General features: G+C 36.4%; 1 protein-coding gene across 1 annotated transcript; it reads right to left on the reverse strand.

Annotated features, from left to right (window-relative positions):
- Positions 1-1,069: 1,069 nt before the first annotated feature.
- LOC122838851 (low-density lipoprotein receptor-related protein 8-like) lies at positions 1,070-26,286 on the reverse strand. The gene is made up of 13 exons (XM_044129854.1): positions 26,156-26,286; positions 25,364-25,498; positions 23,002-23,379; positions 20,159-20,287; positions 19,819-19,944; positions 16,266-16,437; positions 10,889-11,104; positions 10,109-10,227; positions 8,787-8,926; positions 7,364-7,505; positions 7,087-7,281; positions 4,734-4,894; positions 1,070-3,168 (listed from the first exon to the last, which is right to left on the reverse strand). Exons 1-13 carry the CDS (start codon positions 26,280-26,282, stop codon positions 3,133-3,135), a joined length of 2,076 nt encoding a protein of 691 aa, XP_043985789.1. The 5' UTR covers positions 26,283-26,286; the 3' UTR covers positions 1,070-3,132.
- Positions 26,287-26,669: the final 383 nt, after the last annotated feature.

Raw genomic sequence — 26,669 nt, forward strand, 5'->3', positions numbered from 1 at the left:
ACTCAGGAACACGCCTGTAATTTTTCAGGCGTGTTCCTGTAAGTTTTACTCCAGCGTTCGAAGGCTGGAGTTTCAGACCTCAAGTCTGCCTGTTAGATAAAATGAATATATTCATTTCATTCCCGGGAATCAGGGCCCATTATCTCAAAGAATCCAAAGACTAGAAATAGCTCATATTGGAGGAATTTTAGAAAAATTCCTAGAAATTTCGGAATTGCAAGATCATTCTTAGAGTTTTACCTCTAAGTAAGATAAGTTATTCACAAAGCATCTTATTTCTTGAGCACTCCTAAAGTGAGAGAACAAGAGTATTGAGGAGGATTTTTAGTGAGTGTCTTAAGAAAGGACCTTGAATCTTTGAGAATAAAAAATATCCAAAAGGAAGTTTTTCTGCATATGTGTCACTTTCCACAGGGAATAATGTGGTACGAATTTGAGAATACAAGATGCGGCTTCTCTGAGATTTCCCTACATGCAAAGTGCTGTAAATCAAGACTGAGAGGACATTGTGAAACCAATTCATTGCAAACTTAGCTTTACAGTACAGGGAATTTGTAATGCACAATGATTTTGTCTTTTTCCTTACAAAACCAAATAATTCAACAAATTATAAATTTTCTTGGAAAATTAAGGTGAACCAGAAAATAATCTTAACGTGACAATAACATAAATGGAAAATCAGTTTAAAATCCGATGATATAAGAAGAAAGAGATAATTTTAGTCCTTATGTAGTTTTTATTTTGGAGCATTACAGGTAATTAAACAATGGGATTAGTTGACGCAGTGCTTGCTGAGTTGTTTGAATGAACATAGTAAAAAGGGATTATTGGACTTACTTTAAAAGGAACTGAAAGCTCTGGAACAAATAGTCGTGAATATTAACTTGTTCAGGTAACCTGTTTATAAAAGGCTTAAAGCAGGTGTGTCACTTTAATCATGATATTACATTCACAAAGCTGTGTTTGCTATGTCACAGAAAAGGTAAAGAAAGAAAGAAATAGTTAACTACAAGTGTGTTTTTATAAACATAAAAAATGAGATCTCAGAAAGGAGACTATTAAAGTGAAATAACTGATTAGACCCAAAACATTAATTTATTGGGTTCATCTACAGCATCAACAGTGTTGTACCAAGTACAAATAAACTTCTACAACATATAAAATTCCATCCAAAATAAATAAACAAACCCTTCCTTAAATATAAATACCAACCATAGAACACAGAAGCATAGATGCAGCATTATTTCTCAACCATTTGCCCTGAAGGCGTCTACATTTGCACAAAAATAAAAGACTTAAACAAACTGTCAGAAATTCAAACACAGGAATGTTAAAAGAACAAAACGTGTTTTCCCATTTCAGAATAAGAGCTCAGAAAGCAAACTATCAGTCAAAGAAACCCTCATCGCTTTACCCCAACTATTTACACGAAACAAAACTGTGAGGTTGCCATTATTCACTCATCCCGAAGAAATGTTGGTACAATATTCATGGCATAATTGAACACAGCATTAGAAAAATAATAAGGAGCAAATAATACTTATACAGTTGCTTTCACAAATAACCGAACCCCTTAAAAGGTTTCAAATTTGATCTCATTAAAAACACAAACATTATAACCAAAAACATGGATTTTACATGAAGAGGAAGGCACAGTTTTCAGTGCTTTTTTAAAGCATTTGTACTCCGATACTGCTACATATTTTTTAAATTGTCCGATTAGTAACTGGTATTCATGAAATTATTAAGAAAACCTGTAGTGATTCCAGAAGACTTCAGACTGGGAGGAGATCAAAGCATATTTATGTGTCAAAATGGTCTAATCAAAGTCCAGAACTAAATTCAGTTGGGAGTCTGTGGAAAACTTGTAAAGATATACCTAAAGGACTTTGAGGTACAACTTCAGGTCCAACAGAACAGCTGTATTTAATGTGTATTTAAGAGCACCAGACTAAAGGGGTTGAATATAGAAGCATCTCATACACTTCAGATTTTTAAGGAGAAAACCATTATCTTATTTCCTTACCTTTTTACATTGTGTGTTTAGGGATCAAATGATGTAAATACTTTCAAAAGGGACTGTAGGTAGATAAAATTAAATCCTGTCGTTTTTACATAAAACTATACTGTAATGCAGGAATATTTCCTTTCAGGCTTCAGGCAGAATAAATGCCACCAAAATCCTGGATGTCGGTGGCATCTTCTTATATAAAGAGAGAACTGCCACTTGAAGTTTAAGCTCATTACAGTTTTAATGTGATCAGAAACCAAAATCTCAACTCAATAACTGGGAAAAAAAAGGAATGTGACAATATTTGACTAGACTCAACAAATTAGGGTTTATTTTTTTCCCTCTGCCTTTTGACAGTTTAGATTTAATTCACGTATTTTGTCTTCAGAGCATAAAACAATAATGCACATTTTAAATTATTCAAGTACTCATTGGGCAGCAGGTAAGTCACAGTACATCCACAGAGCTGATGGTAATAAGAGCAAACCAGAAGAGCAATTGTTTTATTAAAGAAAACTATTAAGTTACCCCACAATGTACTCTTTAATACTTATAATCATATTAAATACCCAGTGCACTTAAATATATTGCATATACTGTTCTTTAACTCTCTGAAAAACAAAAACAACTCGACCAAACCCAGCAATTCAACACTCCATCATCTTCAGACAATATAATAGAAAATCTGATCCTAGAAAACTGTGGCCCATTCTAACATTCAGGTGCCCAGTTACTTTAATTATGAGCTTGAACAGTTCCTATTTCTACTACATGTCAAAGAGTCTCAGGTTGCAACTCTTAACCTAGTAAATATGTTGGCTTGCTAATAATTTGATATCCTATTGTCATTTGTGCACAAAGGCTCTCAGAGTGAATCATAAACATCAACAGCAGAAATCCAAAAGGATTTAAAGTTATTACCCTTCAAACTGAGGGAACCAAGTAATGATGGCGGGCCACCACAGCTCCCAGACCTCAGACATTCATATCATTGCTTCAACAACGTTCACACCCAAATGATGCTGGGAAGTGACGACATAAAAGTCTGGGAGTGTCTGTTTAGTCCCATGATGAAACATTAGCAGGAGGGGTGCAGCCAGCTGTCTGCTGGCGCCGCACCTTCACTCAGAGTCCAAATCCAGACTGAGAAGGGTTTCCTGTCGGAATGGGAGCCACATTATTTACTGAACTCACACTGGAAATCACAAAATGAGTCTGAGAAGCTGCAAGAGTGACAATTACAAGAGCTTAATTCATGAGTGATAACAGATGGAATAATCAAAAAAATAAAATATTCAGATGCTTTTGTACCTAGACTAAAAAGTTTAGCTTTAGTTGCAATTCGAAGTTATGTTACAAATCTAAATTAATTGTTGTTTGAACTTATGCTTTTACCATTTGAACAGTTCTTGTCATTTGTCAAATAAATGACAAGAACTGCAAAAAGGAGGAGAAAAGTAGGAACATAAAAGGCAAAAGGTCAAAGCATTTTCATGCTTTGCACAACATTTAGAATGACAACTGGTGATGTTGCACACTTGTTTTGGTTTCTTGAAGAGGAAACGCCTGCTTATCATGTGGTTACAGAAGCAGCAGCCTTTACCAGTTGGAGAAACACAGATAATTATCTGTGTTTCTTAGTGACAATGACATTTAATAAAACAACAGAAACTTGAGTGAGAGTTATGAAACATTCGCTTAATTTTAAGGCCTGTTTCTCTATGTTTTTCATGGCAAACCATTGATATATTAAGTCACCATATAAAAAAAGCTTTATGGACTTTGACAAACCTGTATAAATGTTACAAGATCAAATTTGTTTTTCAGTTGAAAAGAGAATAAAAGATATACTACAATTTTTCAAGGCTAGAGCCTTGTTCGTATTTGTAAACACACCCATTCAAATAGAATTACTGTTTGCAAGAAGAATATAACAAATATTACTTCGTTTTTGTTTGCATTCACACTTGATTGTTTCTGATCAAACTAATTTTAACATCAAAGATAACCTAAGTCACAAAAACAGTTTTTAAGTGAAAACGCTATCCCAAACAACCTCTCCTATAAAATTATGAATTAACCATGATAAATCACATTTATTTGGTTCTACAGTCATCATCTGTAAACCTGTCTAACGACATGAAGTAGGCTAAAAAGATTGAATAAGCAAAACACCAACTCAAGCTCCGATCTCAAGAACATCAGGATCAAAATCACTCCAACTTGGAAGGCTAAAGAAGAGCATTTTGGAAGATGTGTGTCCAAACCATTTTAAAGTCTGGCTTTTATTCTGGTTGAGGTACAGTGGAATGGTTTAAAGAGGCCGCTAATCCTTAAAACCTCTTCAGTGTGGAAGAATTAATTTTCCACACAGCATAGTGAGTCAATTTTTTTTTTCCAGTGATGTGAAAAGTTTCACTGCCAATTATTGACGTCAGCTGCTTCTGGAAGAAGGTGGGACAACCAGATGTTTGGATTAGGGAGAGGCTTAATTTTTCTCATAGGCCCAGATTAGTTTGGACAGTTTTTAGCCACCTTAATAAATTAAGCATAGTTTAACAACTCTGTTTTGCATTACGTCAGATTAATGATGTCTGTTATTACAATTAGTTTATTTTTATTTTTTTGGAATCTGAAATACTTGAGTAAAAACAGAAGAAATCTGTATGAGGGAAATGCATTTTTACAGCAGTGTATTACCATGTGTTTCACCTGAACTTACCTTGACTGAAGTTGTGTTGGGGCCCGCAGGAGGCCCCTGATCGATGAGTGGGTTCTGCGACTCTTTCAGAGAAAAATTCTGCAATGTGAAAGACCTGGAAGGACGAAACTCTTCCCTCCACCACCACCAAGCCATCCCCACCAGCAGCATACTGAGAAGCACTGGGAGACAAACAGGAGACAAGCATCACTCAGCAGGATGTGCCAACCTGGCAGAGGGCTCTTTGAGACGCTGATGTAAAGTTTCTGCATGATGTCATCCACCTCCTCTGAGTGCACAAATATTACTCAGCAGAGCTGTAACTTATAAAGCTTCTCAAACACAGTTTCTCAACAGTGACTCATTATGTCCATCTGAGACAAGTCCACTGATGTTTGAACTTTTTGATGTAACGAGAAACATTCAAACTAAGATTTTTTTTTTTTCCTTTGCTGGCCTGCAACAATCCAACAATCCTTTTAGTGTGTCCTCCGGTCCCCTTGGTACTCAAATGAATTTGACTGTACCAGAGTTCACTTCAACCGAACCGAGACGTGGGTGTTCAGGCAGACCAGAGTTCACTTTTTTGATCCGCTGAGTTTGATAGTGCATTCAAACCTCCCCTTCTAGGCAAATGAACCAGAATTTGATTAAAGTGGACTAAACAGAGTAGGTGTGAATGCACCCTTAGTTTGTTCCCTGGTTCAACACACCTGAATCTAATGACATCTGCAGAACATTATGACGTGCTGAGGAGATGTCATAATGTTTGAGATTGTGTTGGACTGTTTGAATCAGCTGGCGGGGCAGAGACACACCTGAAACTGGGAGGATCCAACGCTTGAAAACTGGGGCTGGACACCCAAGGTTGACGTGCAAAGAAAACCCTGTGTTTTTATATGCTTGGAAAAGGATAATTGTGCTTTTTTTCAACTTCAGCCTTGCTTCTTAGCATAACTGGTGCAATCATTGGTACAAGCAATAAAACGCTGACTGCAGATTTTATCAAATTTTTGATCACTGTTTTGATTGTTGGCTTTTTGGTTTCAGACAGATCTCAAAATGCTCTACAGGAACATTGATGCTATCAGCTACTGAATTGTAAAGGTTTTAAACTTTTTGCTGTTTTAACTAAATCTACACTGAAACACATGACTGCATTTCATCTTTGTGTGAATTTCATTTGTGCAGGTTAAGGTACGTAGGCTTTGCCAGCAGTAATGGCATAGTTACTTTGAAAAAGTAACTTTAATCGGACTACTGATTACTCCTTGAAAAAGTAACTTAGTTAGATTACTGACTACTTGTTTTGGAAAGTAACTAAGTTACATTAAAAGTAACTTTTTAGTTACTTTCAGCAGCTGCTAACAACAACACTCCACCTCCTGTGAAAATAACATTGATCTTTGCCAATACTTAATTGTAAGCTATTTTATAATAGTAACATCAACAATGTGTCTCCACTGATAAGGTTGAACTGAAGAGGAGATTGTACAAAAAAAAAAAAAAAAACATCAATAATTTGTGTGGTCCATTGTTGTCTAGAAAACTCTAAGAATGATTTTAAAGCGCCCCCAGCCCCCTCCCTCCAGGTTCTGCGTTACGGCCCTGAGTTTGGTGTTGCAGCGCACAGAGCTCCTCCTGCAGCTCCACAGCTCAGATGGCTGCACAGATTTGTGACACTTACCTTAATATTAATAATTACAGTGGCGTTAAGTTGCCATTATAATTATTGGCAACTACGGACACGTTTATTCGTGGCTGTTCATATTAGTCTCTATGTTTGTAGTTTTCTGGAGCGCAACGCGAAGCTCGACGTCATTCAGAATTAATACACGTCACTGTTTGCCAGTCAAGCGGGTTAGTCCACTGACTTCCCTCATATTTGTGTTGAAATTTTATCTTTAACTTCTCTTGAATATTTGTTCTGTACTGCACAAACATTGACATTTACAACGACATCAGAAATGTGCCTTAATCATAGAAATCTATTTGGTGAAGTTGAAAGTGTTGCTTCAGACACAGCTCAAAAAGATGACATTTGAAACTTTGACGTATTTGTTTGAGTTTGTGTGAAAATGTTTTTTGTTTGGTTCTAATAGGCAATGCTTCACCAGTGCATGTTAAAATGTATTTCAGTTGAAAAACAAGTCAACAATGCGACAAGGAAATCCAGCACCTCACGGCCTGTACTTTTAATTAAAAACATATGTTGATTTTCATCTTTCATGGTCCATATTGGACCTTCAGTCACTTTTAAAGGAAACTAAAATCCAGGCTTTGTCTTTCCAATTGGTGACTTTATCAAGTGTTTGTGAACTTTCTTTCCTCATAATGAAGTCGTGAATAAATATTTGGAGGAATTGTGACTCACTGATAAGAGACAGGATTCCAGCAAACATTGGGTGAGATAAAGTTGATGCAGGAACAGAGCGTGAGATAAAAGGAACTTGAGTTTTGTTGGGTCTTGTGTGTCGAGAGTCACAGCTGAATTGTTGCCTCTCTGACATCAGATTGATCACACATCCGTGCTGGCACACCATCCCTGGACGTCCACACGCAACCACTCCTAAGGAGACGCCAATGGTTTTTAAAAAGTCAACAAAAAGCAGATACATAAAGGTTCTTTTGTAGGGTTTAACAGATCCTACCCTTTGGTTGAAGCGCTGGATGAGCGATGGCCAAACTGCCAGGTACGGTAATGTTTGACATCATCACCTGGAGATTTCCGCCATTGTGTTTGTTGGCACGACATACGGAGTGTGTAGCTCCATCACTCCAATATAAAGATCCCTGATGAAGAATGAGCAGACATGGATGTCAACTGTCATGTCCGAAATGGGTTTTTTTTATTGCACAGAATGTTTGATCCTGTTTCTTAAGCTTATTACGGTAGTTTGTGAGAGTCATTTGTAGGTGCATCTCAAGAAGTTAATATATCTCATGTGGAGACAATAGTGTGATGTATCTTAAGCATGTTTGTGTAAATGTTGATTAATATGTCTCACAACTGAAAAAAAAGTTTAGATAACATTTGAATATTAAATAAATCTTACCAAGAAAAAAGACCCATTAAGACCAGTTGTCCAGCAAACAATGATTAGACCCCCTTCACATTTAGTAGCCACCTCCTAGCTGAAAGATTTAGAGCACTTCATACTTCTCTCTGCTGAGAAACCTTATTTTGATGCCAATTTTATTTTCCCTCATGGCTTGGTACCTGGCCACACGGCCAAAACCACCAATTTCTGCTTTAAAGACCCTGGGTGTGCTCGAGCAGCAAACTCATCTGACCTCTCTGAGGAGAAACTGAGTTTTTGGCTTTTCATTAGCTGTAAGCCGTATTGGTTACTTTTACTCAGTTACATTTACTTGAATAACCATACTTTTTACTTTGTGTATTTTTATGAAGTATCCCTTCGCTTACTTCAGTAACTTCCCTGAATGAACACAACTTTGTTTAAGTCAAAAATCCTCCTGACCCAAACAGAAACTTTCAGTTTATGTTGAAGTGAAACCTCTTGTTTGTACACAAGCTCTGTTCTAAAGTTATTTTCTCTTTGTGCCATTTGGAGATCAAGAAGATACAGATATATTTTTGAAATTGGAAGCATCCTATCCTGTTCCAACATATAAATACATTACCCATTGTAAGTATTACTTCCATAAGCCTTATATAGGAAGAAACTGAATTGAAAATGTGTTTTTTCTTATTTTGTAATCATTCTGTGCTTTGTTGTAAGGCATTAATGTGGTTACTAGAGCCATATTCACACTAACCCTTGCATTTTGTTTAAAATGTTTATTTCAAACCATCATACCTTGACAAAGAACAACAGGAGTTCCCCTTGTTCAGTCAATTGGTACATCTGACTGATGTCTTGGCATAACAAGTAGGTAGAGGGAGTTTGCTGTTACACTTCATATGACTGGAGAAATTTCCAAACTCATTAAATGAGTTTAGGCAGTAAAGACAAGGATACGACTGATATTTTTTGTGGTTTAATACTGCAACTCTTAAAGCTGTGGCTTTGAAATGGAAATGTGAACATAACCTAAATTTTGACTTTGTACCTCAAATACTACAAGTCCAAACAACCGGTCCAGGTAGCCGTTTGATTCTACCACAGTTTTACGGTGGCGGCCTTCAAGATCTATTCTGGAGATGCTCCTCATTCCCTGGTCAAACCAGTAGAGCAACTGTCGAGGCAAATCTAAGGGGGGAAAAAATTCATGAATATATATTTATTCACCACCATTAGCGTAGGTACAGAGTGACACACATTTATTCAGAAGTGTTGATTTAAATCAAAGAGATCTTCTGATTTGGTACTGAAATCTAAACAGTAGACCAGGTATTGATTTGAACCACAAAGGCTGTCAACATAAAAGCATAAAAACAACTTTAAATGGTAAAACAGCATTTTGAAGGATTCACAGGTCTCTAAACTACTGATGATGAAGTTAAAATTTATGCTGCAGCTGTTCCTGTTGAAAAGAGGAAACAGACTTTTCTATTTTTCTAATCTTTTTGAAAGCAAATGATATGTAAAATTAAAACAAGGAAGCCTAAAAGAATCTGCACGCTCATGAGCGTGCAGATTCTTTTAGGCTTCCCCATGCAGTGATCATGAGCTGATGAGACCGGCAGACCCTCTGTGGAGGACTCTGCTGAAAAAAAACCATGAGGGAAGAAAATAAAATGTGACGTGATTAATATAAAACGCTACATGTTCTTATCAGAAGAGGGGTGTTGGGTCTGTTTTAGTTCTTAACCTGCAAGGAATCAACCAAAAACACAAATTGCTTTTCTGCAGAAAAGGGAAGCTGAGGCCAGATGCGGAGAACCGCCGTCAAACACTGTCTGGGGTCAACTCTGTCGGCTCTCAGTCCCCAACTGCCTTTTATTATGATTACAAGAAAAGAGGTTGGGCTTTTTCACACAAAGAATGGATCAAAGACCTTTACTACTGGATGTTCTGGAACCTTCTGTGGACATGCCCTTACAAGGGCAATCAGTTTCACAGGCAGCTGATAACACAGGCAGCTAATGACCAAAGCAGCTGATGACACAGGAATGTGTAAACGTTTCTAACCCCTAAACAAACACCCAAGAAACAGTTAATAATGTACCACAAGAGAAAAGAGCCAAGTAAACAACAAACAAAATAATAATATGAAAACATAAACTTTCAAATAAACTCATAAGTAAATGAACTTAGATAATTTCCCCAACAAGGGGATTGTGATGAAAGTGTAAATCATAGTATATTTGAAAATATATCACATTTTCAAATATATTATATTTTGTGATATAATTTGCACGCTCATCTATACAGATGAATGTGCAAATTCTATCTATGCAAAATTTATCTATGCAAAATTTATCAACATACCAAGAGAGAGGGCAACAGGCTGGCGGATTAAAGAAGTGACCAAAGGAAGTTTTGTCCATCCATCTTGAGTGACCCTCTCAATCACTGGAGTGCTGCCACACTGAGCTAAGAAGAGGAAGCTGGGAAAAAAAAAAAATCAGAGATTTGGTTGTTTTTTTAATCCCATTTCCTCATCCATGCAAAATATCTATGTAAAGCACATCTATCGTTCTTTGTAAGGTCAGCTCCAGCTGTTAATAGACTCGTGTTACAGATAGTAATGTTTAGAAAAACAATACATGGTCTTTATACATAACTGAACCTGTGTGTAATTTAATCTTTGTATAAATAAAGTTTTTCTGTGACAGCCTCATGAAGACCATGGACCACAGAGGGATGAGGTCTTGAAGCTGTTCATGACAAGATGAATGGAGTGGGTGATTGGTTCATTTAGTATTTTTATATAGCAAACTTTATCTAGTAAACCACAAACTCAGATTGTTTTAGTAAAGACCCTGATAATCAGAACTTCAAGTGTCCCAAGTTTTCACCTCACCAGATTAAGTACAGTTTGAATTTCAAATTACATATGTCAATAGTTAAAAAATACTTTATATTCCATTAATAGCAACTAAAATCTTCAATCTGTTTTACCTCTGTTCATACAGTAAGGAAAACTATTGAGAAAATATTAAAACATATTCCCTTATGATGCCTCTTTCACATTTTATTAAGCTACAACAGAGTCCATGTTACTTTTAATCACACAAAACATTTGTTTCAAATTTTTGATCACCCTACCCTTGGAGAGGATCCACAGCAACCGCAGAGGGCTTGTTGAGCCCAGTGATCAGTTGACGTTGAAACGAACCATCCAGCAGCGCCACATTAAGTGAACCTGCCTCAATGTTGGTCCAGTAGAGAAGTTGGTGAATCCAATCCACAGCAAGCCCAGACACTGAACTTTGAACTTTCATCACCAGCATGGCTTCCTTTGTGTTTTCAGCTACTGACATCCTGAAAGATAAAATGTGAAAATAGACAGCTTATATCAAATTCTGTGGACACTCATCTTAGGAATGAATCCATCTGTAAAAATGGCTGCAAAACAGCCCAGAGCATAACATTACCACCACCATGCATGACGTGTATAGCTCAATCTTTGTCTTGTCGGACCATAAACCATTTCTTCCGAAGATATTTGGATTTTTCATCTGGGCAGTTGGAAATTTTCACTTCAGTCTTCAGAACATGTGCCAAATCAATTCTCTGGTGGAGTGATTGTGTTCTGGTGTCTTAGAGGGTAGCTAGTTAGTTGCTAATTGGGCCCTTGGACCATAGCGTGTCATATGTCGGGGCCACCCACAATGGTGTGTTGTGAAAGTGAGAAAAAAACTCACAAAGGTTGCCTTGTGAAACCAGGTGTGAGCATGAATGAATCTGATAGACATTACTCTGCCAGTGACCATAGAGGAAAAACAGCAGAGGTCATTGTGTTGACTAAGTGGCTTGATTAATTGAAGGATATCAATATATATTTTGTACACTCACGTGAAACCAGCAATCAATTCAATCCAAAGGATATCAATAAAACAGGATTGGAAAACTTTCCAGTCCTCTGAACTCCATGAAAGCAAAAAATAATAGATTAGCTAAAGTCTGCAGACAAAAATGAACCTGAATTAAATCTCTAGCTACTTTTATTTAATCTGAAATTCTTTCTAACTTAAACTACATCAAAACATGTTATTTATTCTTTTGGGGAATTGAATGGAGTTAAAAACAGGCCAAATGTAATTGAGCACACTACAAATTTTAGAAATAAATAAATTTTTAAAGCAGGAAGGCTTAACTGACTACAATTAAATTAAAAATAAATAAAAGAGGGGAAATAACACCAATGGAGAGTGAGAGGATTTATGTTTCTGTGTTTGTATTTAGTTTGGTCCCCATGTCTTTGTGTCATGCCCTTAATTGTTTCCTACCGTTTCTTGTTCCCCTAATTTCCCCCCAATATTCAAACTCACTTGTGTCTCCTGCTCCTGCCTATTGGATCCTTGACGTTGTCTGTTTCATGTCAGACAGAAACAGACAAACAACCAGATTGGATAACTGTTGACTCTGGTGGACTCAGACGCCCACCCGAGTCTGTATCTATGTTTGTTCACTTGTGATTCCTGGCATTGTGTGAACTTTGGACATCATTAAAACACATGTTCTCCACTCTGGGTCTCACCACCATCAACCCTCATCACAAAACTCCATTTCAAGACAGAGAGGAGCCTTAACATTGGAATCATCAAACTACTGTTTCATAACAACTCAAACATTTTCTACCATGACGTTAAAACTTTTCAGCCTTGAGCAGTGAGTCGAACCAACCCAGTAAGATAAGTATTGCCACACTATCTTATGTGGACAAAAGTTAGTGTTCACGAACAGGTCAAAACGTTCCACATTAATGCCGTCCTGACAAGACAAGAAGGACGCAGATAGAAAATTAACTCATTCCATTATATCTATTAATTTAGCTTACAGAGGAGACATGCAGCATCAACAGACAGGAAACCCGGTGAAAAAACAGAGAGAAAAAAATAGGTTATCATTTTTTTATCCGTTCATATGTTTCTAACTTCTCTGTGGTTTTAGATAATCAATCTTGAACATTAGTATTTAAAATACTTCTATAAATTAAGAAAGGGATTTACAGTATAGAAAACTCCACATTTTAGACTTTGGTAGAACAAACCTCTCAACATTGGGTATTCTAAATTTTCTCTGTTCTTTCACTCAAGCATGAAAACAGAATTGCTTATCGATTAAACTCAATAACCTTAAGCTGAATAAAAGAAAACAACAGGTATAATAAACAATACTCACTATGTGATCTAAACCAGAAATCATAAAACAGCATCAGATTGACTCAAATTTCTCTAGACTTATTACAAAACATATGTAGTCCTGTTTTTAAAAAAGACAACTTGAATCAAATCAAATCTGAAACATCCTACCAAGGTCTAAATAGTTTGGCAAACTTACTTTGATGTGGGAGGACAAATACAACAAAAAAGGAGCAATCAGAACTCGGATCTAGATTACAGTAGATGAAATTTAGTAAAAACACCCTCTGTCTTTTTCTTTTCTTATCTCTTTTTTATCTGCTTACATAACCGTGTTTATGTGCGACTGCTGGCAGTCGCACATAAACTTCTTTAACTTCTTCTTTAACAAGAAGGAACTTGTTAAAGTTCCTTAAAGTTTAACAAGAAGGAACTTGTTAACAAGACCAGGAAGTAGTGTCTGATAAACCAGGAAGTAGTGTCTGATAAATGAAAAAAAAAAAAAAAACTAAATGCATTTGCTTATGTTATCTCTATTTTCCAGGAAATTTGAATTTTTTCTGCCAGTTTGGTGTTAGATTAAAATGTTGGTCTTTTGAAATTTTCCCCTGGCTTTCATAACTTTCCACCATTATAATAAAACCTAGGGATATTTACTCTTTTCAATGCTTTTGGTTTTTTTTGGTTGTTTTACTGAATTAATTGTTAGCTGAGATCATTTATATTTTCCTTCCAAAATCTATCATTTTATCCACAAGGTTAAATTTGTTTTCCAAAACACAAACATAAAATGTGATTTTTCCAAAAATGTGCAAATCAGAAGAAAAACTCAGGGTCAAATATTTCTTGTTTTATTTTGCTTGTCCTCTTTAATAAAAAAAAATATATATGAACAAAAATTTTGAAATATTTACTGTAAATGGAAGATTTTCTTCTTTGGAATTTATTTTTGGAGATTGCAAAGAATTTGTTCATTTCATAGTGCATATTTTTTTTATCTTGTCCATCATTCTGTGCTTACAAATATCTGAAGTTTTAAGGATCAGATTTCAAAACTGAAAGAATAAATGAAGGACACTTACTCCTCTTATTCAGGTTAATTAAAAACGAGAGAGAAAGACAGGAAACAGGAAGTCATGCGAGATGCTGATAATATGACATTGTTTAGACTTCAAAACTGATTTTCTGTTAGCTAGTTTTTCATATATTCCCTCCACCTCCCCAAAAAATGACACACACACACATACCCCCCCACCCTCCTACACACACACTAAAACTACAATGAAAGGTTTGCTTGTACTTATCCCAGTCACACAAAGCTAAACATGATTATTTAGATTAGTGTCAGGATTGCACTTCATCAGAAAGAATTGAAAAGCATGCAAGCTACAACCAAGAATGTAATTTCACTGATTTTTCTTCTTTGCAGCATCTATGTGTTAGACAAAATAGAAAGCAAAACCAACTAAGAAGCTAACCAGACAGTCGAACTACTGACTGAAGCAAGAGAGAGAGGGAACATATGTGGGGGCTATCTGCCATCGAAATGTGCTTACGCACATATTTCACACCCTGAAAGGAAACACACACAGGAAAAGCATTTTTCCAACCACTTTACACTGTCGTCCTACGCGCACAGGCTCATTTATTATGTACAGGCACGGACCGGGTGTCAGTTTGCATTTACTTTGATGGTTGTAAGTGAAGGACTGATTTGACGGCATTGACATATTGCATGAGAAGCAAAACGAAAGAATGTTCCCTCACTGTGCAGAGAAAAGTTTATTTTAAGAACCGTGAAATGCTATTAGGAGTGAAAACTAGGCCTGTCACAATAACAAATTTTGCTGAGCGATTAATTGTCTCAAAATTTATTGCGATAAACGATAATATTGTTTGAAGACCTTCAAACAATAATAACAATATTTACACTGATTTCATGGAAATGATGTAATAATGCATGTGATTTCCTGCCAAAGTTAGATACACTTTATTTTCAAAAGAACACTTAACACTGGAACTGGTAAAATAAATATAACAACCAAAACCAAAAATAAAATGGATTCTCAGTCTCCATTAACAAAAATGTACTTGAATAAAAACACCAAAGTGTAAATAAATACTGGATTTAACTAAAAGAATGCAGATTATAAAGTCTGTATACCATATTCCCCTTCAGTAATCATTAGATTTAAATAGAGAAGATGGGCACATCGACTACCTGATGCAATAGTTCACATTACACGTTACTTTACACCTACATTTTCCCTTATGGCAATCTTAGAACGTTGATCATTCCAAGATTGTCGCTTGTGATTTCATAACCGATCATCCTGTAGTGTGTGTGGTGTCTTACGGTAGATCATTGTGGCCCCTCCAATCTAAATCAGGGGCACAAACTCGGAGCTTAACGCAGCCTGTTGAATGTGACAGGTAGCCAATCAGAAAGCATGGGTTCTCCTCCGTGCTTCAGCTGATACGGCGCAACCCGAAGTCCAGCGGACATTACAGATGATATGTGGAAACAACATTAATGTTTATAAAACATTTCGTGCAAAGAATATAGAAATGAAGAGGGGAGGAGTTGGAGCGAAATTGCTATGCAATTGATGAAACTGGTAACTTTTCAGCTGTTCTTCGTTAACGTGACATAAATAGGTTCTAATGATTTTCATTCAGTCAGGATGTTACACTAGAGCCACGTGCTTTGCAGGTAAATTGTAGTAAAGCATCGATTAATGCCTGGTTTTAAAATGAGTTCACTGGACTTGTAGCCATTATTTTGTGCCCATTGTTGGACACCACACGGCAGGATGGAGCCCGATTGAACCGTTATACCTAGGATTTCTGTCGGCTAATGTGTGGTCTCTCAGATTTTGAAAATGTGCCGACAATCGGCTGACAACTCTAAGAATGTGTAGTGTGCGCTGGGCATTACACTAAGGAAATGAGGAAGAGAGAGTCAGTGGAGAGCACCGGAGTTGAGCCTTTTTTCATTTAGCATCATCAACAAAAAGAGAAAAAGGCTGAAAGAGACGATAATGCCGAGAATTAAAATGACGTCAATAGTTTTAATTTATCGTGCGATTAATTGATTTATTGTTCATCACGACAGGCCTAGTGAAAACTGAAACTTCCTCATAGTGGTGCTGTTTTAATTTATTTGCAGAGGTGTGAACATGAAGACAAACCTATTCAAGTAGCTCAACACCAATCATAAGTTTGTTATTAACCCAGTTAAACAGTTCTGATCAAATACAAAATAGAGACGTTATCATGTCAATCTGAAAAACATTCAGGATGAAGTTAAAGACACCAAGCAAAGCTCCAGTTCTTACCTGTATATGGAGCCGCGTCCCTGTTCCGCCCAGTACACACTATGGGTGGAAGCCAGGACTGCTAGTGGGCCGTGTCCCAGTGAATGTGGCAACAGTATTGAATACTCCTTGTTAATCAGGTTTTTCACTTGGATTCCTTTTGAAGAGCTGAAAAACAGCTGAGCTTCACTTCCTGGAAAACAGACGTAAAGAATTATTAAGATTTTCCTAATTTAATCTGAGCAAAACAAAATGATTGCAACTAGCAATTTTATTTATAACAATAATAAAAAAAACAACACCACCACAGCAATAAAAAAAAATTATACAAGCTTCAAGAGCTAACAATAGTGGTAAAAACATGATCAGTAACTGAGACTAATGATGTTTACACAGACATCCTGACTGTTTTATTAGGCACAGCAGTTAAAATACTTATTGACACAAGCTGGCTTCTTTCACAAAAATCTTTAGACTTTTTTTTACCCTACATAACATCCCTGTATGAAAAATGCATGTTGTTATTCTACTTTTGTCAAAAGATTAATTTAAGACAATCAACAAAATTAATGAAAATAAATGCAACTATATCAATTTGGGGGTAATGAATCCATCACTGAGCCTCACTTTCCGAACTGAATTTTTGAATTGACTGTTTCACGATTTCAGAATTTATTGAAATGCTTTGTTAGAAATATATTTGGCCACCTACCGTAGGGCTGAGCACAAAAACACTAGGTCTTTCAACAAGACAAAGATAGCAAACAAAGTTATAATTGGTTTTCAAATGTAAAGAATTGAGCTTCTGGAATGGTTTTTCCAAAAATCAAACCTCAATGCTATTAAAATGAAGGCAGATTCCAATAAAGTTGTTTGTTTCCTATTATTTTACCTTAAAATCAAAAGCACACAAGTGCATGTAAACACCTGACCAGAACTGTATGTGCTCATGGTAATTCAGTCTTAGAAAAAACAAAATGAAGTGATACCAGTTCAGAAACAACTGATTTCTGATGAGAGAAAAAGAGGGAAGGAAATGTTTTTCAGCCATGAGAGCACTAACTCATTACTTTCAGCAAGTGTTGTAATCCAAATTGCTGCGCTCTTGAGTTGTTGCATAACTTAAAGTCTTGGGCTGTTTGTCTTATTTTCTTTTTTATTGTGCTATGAGGGCAAATATGTACAAGGCTAACCAAAGGCTGGTGTCAGGAACGATTTATGTCTCCACTGCAGGGACTCCTCCTATAAAACCAGCTTTCCCAGCCTCTCTCCCAAACCTCCCACACTAAAGCAGAGACCCCAGATTTCCTGTCATCAAGAATCCAGGCTTTTCCTGTGGTGATCCAGTCCGTCATTTCATGCTGGAGGATTGACAGAGGAATGAATGTTATGCCAAATAAGAAAAAAGATGGGACTAAAACAATTTGAGGAGAAAGTTACATTGAATCTTGTTTTTTTTTTTTTTAAAGCAAGATTTAACACTATGCCATTGTTTCCCAATCCTTGTCTGCAAGTTTTATCTTTACCACGCCTGATTCAGCTCAGTGCAGTTCAGTAAATGCCTGTCAATTGAAATCACTTGCAAGGAAACGCCTAAAACATGCAAGACAGTGTGCCCTGATGACCAAGGTTGGGAAACACTGTGCTGTGCTGTGGTATGCCAGAGCATCTTACTAAGAGTTGAGAGGAAATGACGGGTAAGCTGATCAGGAAGACCCATCCGTCCCCGGATGACCTCCTAACCCATTGCAAGTGGTGTGAGACAGAATTACAAAAATGTCACTCCTTGTCAATGTTTCCCATCCCACACATGACATCATGATGGCATTGGAAAGCCTCTTTTAGTAAAAAATAAATAAATAAAAATTAATCCTGAAAGTACATAGATATTAGGTTGTTCCCCTTGAAGCTGTTAGCCTGAACAACTAGCACTGATCCTGACGGACCAAATTTGAACAAACCGAACAAATCTGAGCAGATTGCATTTGATAGTGAGCAGTATCTATGTGGTCACATTTACTGGATTTTTTTTCCAAAGCAAACCTTCTGTGTTTTTGTATCACATTTCAGAGCAATTCAATCAGCAAGTGAAAAAAAATTCCCCTTTTCAATTGTTGCGCACAGTGAAGGATTTCTGATGCTTTGGGCCAATTTCTCTTCCAAAAGCCCATGGATTATTGCCAGAAGACATGAAAATTTAACTATTTGAAAGAGAAATGTGGTGACATTCACCAGAAAACTAAAATTTGGTCTTTTAGGGGGATAATGATTTGGCTAAAAAGGAAAATGAGTTTTCATTCTCGTGACAGACTGGTTTTAAATTTCTTTCAGGTCATGTTTGATATATAAACCATTTCTATAGCAACTGAAGGTAACATAGTAGCTTGATTGTTCTATAAAATGGCATTCCCGTTAAAAAATTATAAACATTCTAAATTATCATTCTATCATGACGGTAATCCAGGAAAGAGGAAAAGAGGTTAATCTGACGGGTTGTTGGTTAATCCTAAACCCGGAACTGCCATCAAAGCAGTTCTTGAGCCACTTTAAGAAAATCAGAATTATACAGTTCATAAAAAACAGCACAAGAATTTACAGGAACAGGACACAGGAAACGTTCCTGTAAATTAAGAAGAAAGGAAAACTTTACCATCTGAGAAAATTATTGTTTTATCACTAAAAAATTAACTTTAATGGAGCAATCCATGATACAAAGAATTGGGTTGCATAAACTTTTAACCTGGGTTTTTGGATAGTTTCTGTTGTCATATTTGTTGGCACAATTGTTGGCTCAAAAATGACTTTATTCAAACACTAATTATATTTTCTGAAAAACAGCAAGAAAACGTCACATTGTAAGGGTATGAAAGCATATGTAAACAGGTTGTGTTTAATGCAGAATTAAAAATCATTAAGGTTGGATAGCATAAAGAGTATTTCAGGGATGATATAGCAGAGGTGGGTTTGATAAAACAATGAGTTGGCTACTAGTCAAATATCTTTTCCTCTTTACATTCCAACATTGTCAAAGACTACAGGAAAAGAATAAGTTATGCCCTATTGGCAAAAAGGGATTGCACAAAATATTAAAAGTTGAATTGGAAACATGCAGTTTAATTTTACTACATTTTCAGTGTGAAATTTTGTAAATGCAATAAAAGAGCCATTCATTTTAAGGTGTGTTAAAAACCTTTAACAGGGGTTCAAATATACAGAAGAAGATTGAAGCCACAGGGAAAAAAAGATTTCTAATTTTAATCTCAGAATCAGAATTGTTTAAGTTGTGCACGAACCATCCAGCAAACCTAGTCTTAAAATTCAAATCTACTAAACAAATTTTGGACAGGCTTTCAGTGTGGATTTTCATATATCTGACACACACCTGGTAATGCTTGATTATTTCTTTGTATTTTGGCACAGATTAACACAGAATCAGAAATCTTAGATTAAAATCAGAATTATTCTTAAAGACTCTAATCCTCTTCTGGACCACTAAGTGTTGTGGGAGTTGTATATGAAAAACATGCAGCTTCTAATGGCGTCAGTGGTTTTTGATTGAAATGACTGGGCTCACCCTCGGCCTTGCACTCTTTGGTCAGTGGGTCCATGTGGTAGCCCTCTTGACATTCACAGGTGAGGCTGCCATTTCTGTGGACGCACCGCTGGTCACAGATGTCACTCTCAAGACACTCATCGACTTCTACAACATCAACAAAACACATTTTTGGCAAACAGACATCGATTAGCAATGACCAAGTTAAAATAAGGAGAGCGACCATACAGTATTCTGTACTTTTCTTAAAAAGCTGCATAAAACCTGATGATACAAAAATGCAAACATTAATGAACAGGTGGGCCATAAGCTGAGCGTTACAGAATTGTCCACAGCAAAATAAATTGAGGCCGTCATTCACCTTCACAGCGGCTGTCTTCGACCAGCTTCATATTGTCCGGGCAATGGCAAAGGAAACCAATGGGCTGGTCCAAACAGTAATGGGAACAGCCGCCGTTATTGTCCTGACATTCATCCTGATTGCTGATATCTGGAAGATCAACCATTACAGAAACCAAACACTGATATACAACATTGGTAATAACATTCTTAACAATACTCTTCAACATTTCTAACTTGCATTCCACTAGATTTGCAAATTTGTCTTTATTTTCACTTTTCATTTGGGCACTGCTTATTTTTTTTTAAATCTTTTTTATATTCTGCTCAATGAAGGCTGAGGTATTCTTATCTCTGAGCTCCTTGACAAGTCTTTGAGAAGCAGACATTGTTTTTGAATGTTTTCTACAAATAAATCTGGACTTTTTTCTAGTACATTAGTTTGATGATTTTTGGCAAATAACTTTTTTTTAATGGAACTTCTACTGTTAATTCAGTAGACCTACACAATAAATACATATTTTTTTAAATCACAAGCATAGCAATCAACAATATGCAGCCCTTTTCAATGCTATGTGCATAATATTTTGGTAATGGTTAAAAAGTGAACCGGCTTTTAAAAAACGCAAAAAACGAAGGTAAAAAAAAAGTGTCACACTGAACACTCAACTAAAGCCTCCAACAGGAGAAGCTTAGCAAGAAGAAAGACAGCTAAGTAATTAACATACAACATGGAAGAGACCCCGAATGCTGCAAGGATTAGGAGTAATTAGCCAAATGTTAACACTGTTGTCAGGACACATGGATGTGTGCTGCACTTCATGTGTAAGCCACAACAACGGGTAGATTTAGCCTGCTGAGCAGCTGGCCGCTCAGGCAACCCAGATTGGGATGATTTTAAATCTGTTGTAATTTTGATTAATATCAGAGGTGGTGGTTTTATGTTTTCAGGCTTTATTATTCTAACCAATTGCTTTTTATCAACACACGCTAATCTAAACAAACAGCATGTGGTCTACTGGCCCACTGGTCACGTTTGCAGTCCTCCTAAAATCTGTCCTCTATTATTAGACATATTGTAGAACTGGGCAGGAAATCACTGCTTTTCTCTGTTTATTTTACTGAATAAAGTGACTATAAACACATTTACTGGATAACACAGGGGTGGGGCAGGAAGGTCCAGAGAGCACTGCTTCTTTTGATGATACGGCTCCTTGACTTGAGTCATCCCTTCCTACTAATGTTTGTACTTCGATAACAGCACAGCCTGCAGATATGCCTGCAGCATTTATTTATGTTTGTACTATTATTTAACTTTGGCAGGACAATGGTTTTGTTTGGCAACAAAACAAGCAAGCAAACAAACAACAATTTTGTTTGTTTGCTTTAATAAATGTAAAAATCCCAACTCCCCCAATACATTTATGGTAAAGAGGAGCAATTTCATCATTTAGCTTAAGATTTAGATTAAAAAATCCCTTTTGGCACAAATCTTTGTCCAAACTCATCGAAAAGTTGTTGTTCCTGTTCATTTATATTTATGTTGTGGTAATAACTGAAGGAAACATGTACCTTTTTTCATGTTTCTGTTCATGAATTGTTTTAATTAAACGTTTTTAAAATGCGTGGCTTCTTTTTACAATTGTAGCACTTTGCATTTTTAAACACACCATGGCAGTAGCTTTAAACATAACATAAAGATAACCAGAGTCCAAACAACCTTCATGCTTTACATACCAGCCTTTAAGCTATCATACAAATAACCAATGGCACACACTTGATGGGGTTATATAAGCCTGTGGCTGAGAGAGTCACACTGTAGTGGAAGAGTGCTGCATAAACATTTGACATCAACGTTAAAAAGGATATCAGAGGAGCTAAAAGTGTTAATGAAATGAAACTGACTAAAAAAACTTAGTATATTGATGTATCTAAGACTGGTAATAATCTTAGCTTTTGTTATCTCTGTTGTTTATAATTATAGACTGAAATACAATATAAATATAGTCCAAAACCTATTGTCCCTAGAACTGTGTTAAAAGGCTGCAGAGAGTCAAGCAGACAACAGAATTCTGTTTCAGAAAATTCACACTTGCAGGGCAACAAAAGTTATCTTCTGAGAAGCTATTGTTTAGTTATGGCATCTATTCCAGGAACTTCTGTCTTGTTAAGAAGTAGTTCTCAAACAAACCGCATTTTAAACAGACGGTTACAATTCTGTTTCTAAATAATTACCAGAAGCTCAGTTAATAAGTCAGTAATTCTTTAAGAATTAATTTAAAAATGCGTACATGACATGAAATGTTTGGTTATTATATCTCAGTTTAAACCTGAATATTTGATTATGTTTTAAGTTTGCAAAGCCAGTTATCAGAAGAATCACTTGATTGCCCTCTGCTGGTGGTCAGCAAAACAGCAACATCCTTATTTCCACAAGGCATTTTGAAAACTAGCTAAAAACTTTTTAACCAAACATCTTGATTGTTGGTTAATGAGCTTTTGGAGAATAAAGTTGTTAAGATTTATGACTTGCTAGAACTTTACAATCCCAATTTCTATCCTACTCTTGGGGGGAATCCATCATTTCCAGGCTCTCCTCCTCTTTCTATCCTCACATATTTTATTTGTGGTGAATTTGAACCAAACTAAAAATTCTACAAGGGCTCCATTAATAACATTTGGAATAATCAGGACTGGGAGAGCCAACACTTTTACATGTAGATGTTTTTTTTTCTTTTCTTTATTCTCTGAATTTTTCCCCAATGGTAAAATATGTTGTATTTCTGACTTAAAAAGTAGAATAAGTTCTACAAAGTGAATATTTTGTAAACTTCTGTGCAGTCTACATCCAGATGCCTCACTTACCACAGTTTTCCTCATCGCTGCCATCAGAGCAGTCTGAGGAATGGTCACACCTCCAAGCATGCCGGATGCACGCTCCATCTCCACACTGAAACTCTGAGGCTGCACAAGCTGAGGACTTCTGAGGAGAGGCCTGGGCTGAACCGCACAGGCCCTGGGCTTCATCTCGTCCATCTTTGCAATCGTTCCACCCATCACAGAGCTTGTTTCTGGGCAGGCAGGCCTCGGTCGGCCCGCAGGAGAAAGACCCAGGGGTGCAGTTGTGACAGGATTCCTCATCGCTCCCGTCGCCACAATCGTCAACACCGTTACAGGAGAATTTTGATGATATACAGCGTCGACTGCGGCAGGTGAACTCCTCTTTCCCACACCTGCTGCGGCCTGTAAGGGTATAAAGTGGGGAGATACAGCCTCTAGAGGCGTAACTAAAATATATAGCACTTCACTACAAGGATAACACAATCACCTCAATTCTTTATAAATCATTTTGAAGAAGCCAGACTTTCTAATAACCTTTGAACAACAGCTCTGAACCTTTTTCTTTTGTTGCTCAGGAAAACATACCCTGGCCATGATGCTGCCATCACCATGCTTAATAACTAGTTCTTACTGCAGTCTTGTTGTCTTGACTCTTTCCAAACATTTCTTTAGGACAGATCTCTACAGCCTTTACATTCTAAATAGCCATTTTTTTCAAGTTGTTCAGCTGCATAAATTTTATTTAGAGCAACAAATATCACATGACATACTGAATAAAAACAACTTGCAATGTTTTTTTTAGAAATATTTACTTTAGAAAAGTTTCTTATACATCTTCTTCTATGGAATTCGGTCAAATAAATTCTCAACAAAAATGAAAATATATCTAAAAAAAGTATTATTTGTGCTTTTAGTGTCACTGTGAAAATTCAACGCAATTATTTCTCAAAATAAAACATAGCTAAAACCTGAATTTGTGAGAACACCTATATTTAAAATGATTAGTTCTTTCCTAATTTTAGTCAAAGTTATTTAGAGCCTTGCAGCTCTGGAGCCACCATGCGGTTTGTGCCTAAATAGATCCATCTTTTTCTCACATAGAAAATATCCCTCAACTTTTCCATTCTGCTTGTTTTTATGTTCTCCTAGAGCCCCTCGCTGTAGGTCAGATATTCAAACCTGCTGGCTTTACACAGATCAGTGTTAATGTTTAACACCTGGAAGGTGTAAAAGGGTTTCCCTCCTGTAGAGCTCTGCTCTGCAGGTCTGAAGTGTTGAACTTTACATCAGATCCCTCTGGAACTTTGCACTTAGGGCTCAAATGACCTCGGAGGGTTTAGAAAAATTATAATCCCAAACAGTATCTGTGTAGTGATCTTTGCTGCAGAGATGGCACAACACTGCCTGCCATGCAACTTGAAAATCACATTAATATCAGGTTCAGCATAATGGTTTTCAGAGATGGTGTGCAGAAATGTTGGAAAGTAAAGTGTGTTTTTTTAAAAATAATGAGCTATTTAAAAAAAACTTAAAAAACACCGGCACGACTGGTGTTTTTTTTTTATCCGATTAATCTAATAATCCGATTAATCTAATAAAGCCTTGATGTGAGCCTGCTGGACTTTGAGGGCTTGGTTAAAATGTCACTAATGATTTTGGAGAAGCTGGGAATACTCTGGGAATTCATCTTTTATCTAATCTGTCCCCGACAACACTTGTTTGAACTTAGTGCAGATTAGTTGTACTTTATGAATTTGAGGCATTGACTGAATCTCATGACTCTCTGGTGCTACGTTTGGATTTTTGCATTAAGTTCACTTGTATTAAATCTGTCTCTTTACACATACATTTATGCCTTAGAAAAATTGAGGTTTTCTGTTCTAGGTTATTTTGTTTGTTAATTTGGTCATTTAAATAGTACTCTTAAGTATACATTTATATTATATGACTTTTTCTTTTTTTCTTTCTGCAGGACCTGGGCATGCTGTTGTCATTGCACTGACAACAGCAAGTTTCAGCTATTCATTCAAAAGCTGAAACTTGGCTCAAATGTGATTATGCAAGCAACAAAGAGTGGACTAAAGGTTTCCATAGTAGTTGGGGGAGAGGAAAAGCCATTCTAAAAAGCTTTACAGTAAAGTGTTAACTATTATCTCCTGTAAAAGCAAGAAGGGTGCACATAGTGTTTCACACATGCATTTCTTTATGTTGGCTTTGTTTTGTTTATCAAGTATGGACTATCTGGAATCTGTTATGCTTCAGCATTTTGATATTTAATTTAAATATTTAGAGTCCAAACACATAAGACCCTAGGACTGAATCAAGGAGTATTTTGAGTTTACTATGGTTGCATATAGTTAAAAGTCCCTGCAGACCATGAACTCACCACAGTGGTGCTCATCAGATCCATCAGCACAGTCTGTGTGGCCGTCACACCACTTCAGCTTTGATAAGCATGATCCATCACTGCATGTAAACTCCAGCTGCTGGTTACAGGCGGGTAAAGAGTGAGATGCAGCACCTGAAACACACAAATGCAACGCTGTTTTAATGTCATGGTTCAAATTATCTGACAAGAAGATTCTTAATGGGTTAAACACAAAGTGTTTGACTGAAATCACTAAAATGCAGTTTAATTTTAATTGTTTCCTATTTCTAACAACTTAAACATAGAATTACTTCATTCAGATTGTATATAACGGAGCCTTACTGACAACCAAACATAGCTTTTTCTGTTATTTTTTGTGAACTAAACAATAGGATTTAGACGTACTTGTGTGAAATCATTCCATAATTTTTTAAAGGGTATTTTTCTGATCCATCAAGCAAAATATAAAATATTGAGCACGCAGAGTCGCTGCCACTAACATTTATATTTTTACCCTCAAAATAAATAAAAATAAATTTCAAACTTATTTCATACATATTTCAGCCCTATTACGCATATGCTAAGTTATGAAAATGAAAGTCTGGTTTCCTGCAGCAGATATCTAGAGACGCAAATTACACCGTGACGTGAGAACTGCACGAGTCTACTGCAAGTTTGAAGCAGCACCAGCAGGGAAGTGACAATACGACCGCCTGCAGACAAATTTTAATCCGCCACCACAGAGCAAAAACACAAGTATAAGGACACATGTACTGTAATTGTCGTGCATGTATAACTGATGCCTCTTACCCCGAATGTGAAGCAAAATTAGCAACGCAATCAGCAGAAATGAGCCTCCAAGGTGCCCCATGCTGGATCCGTCCTCAGCAGTGAAGAGCCGAATGGCGCGGAAATATGACGCAATAGCCTTGAACATGTAACCTGTCAAATAATTGCTTTTAAAATATTTAACAAAATCTCCTCTAAAAGACTTTATAGTTTTATTCCATCCCAGACCTTAAGCAGACGGATAAAAAGAGGGCTGATTTTTTTCCTAGAAATATTTATTTGGTCTTTTTCTCATCTTTGATTAGTTTCTGCAACATTTTATGTTTTGTGATTTCTCTTATAAAAAAGCGCATGTTTGGCAGACGTTATTATTGAACTAATTTAGATAATTTACTGACCAAATCCCACAATCATGAATAAAAATGTCCTATCCAACATTTTCCACGTTTTATAAATAAGAGAAATACAAAAGAACTCTAAATACCCTTTAGAGTTCTGTTTTTTAAGATATTAAAATAAAAAATCCAATATTTCT

Source organism: Gambusia affinis, linkage group LG10 (genome assembly GCF_019740435.1).
Source record: "Gambusia affinis linkage group LG10, SWU_Gaff_1.0, whole genome shotgun sequence".
Taxonomy (NCBI): domain Eukaryota; kingdom Metazoa; phylum Chordata; class Actinopteri; order Cyprinodontiformes; family Poeciliidae; genus Gambusia; species Gambusia affinis.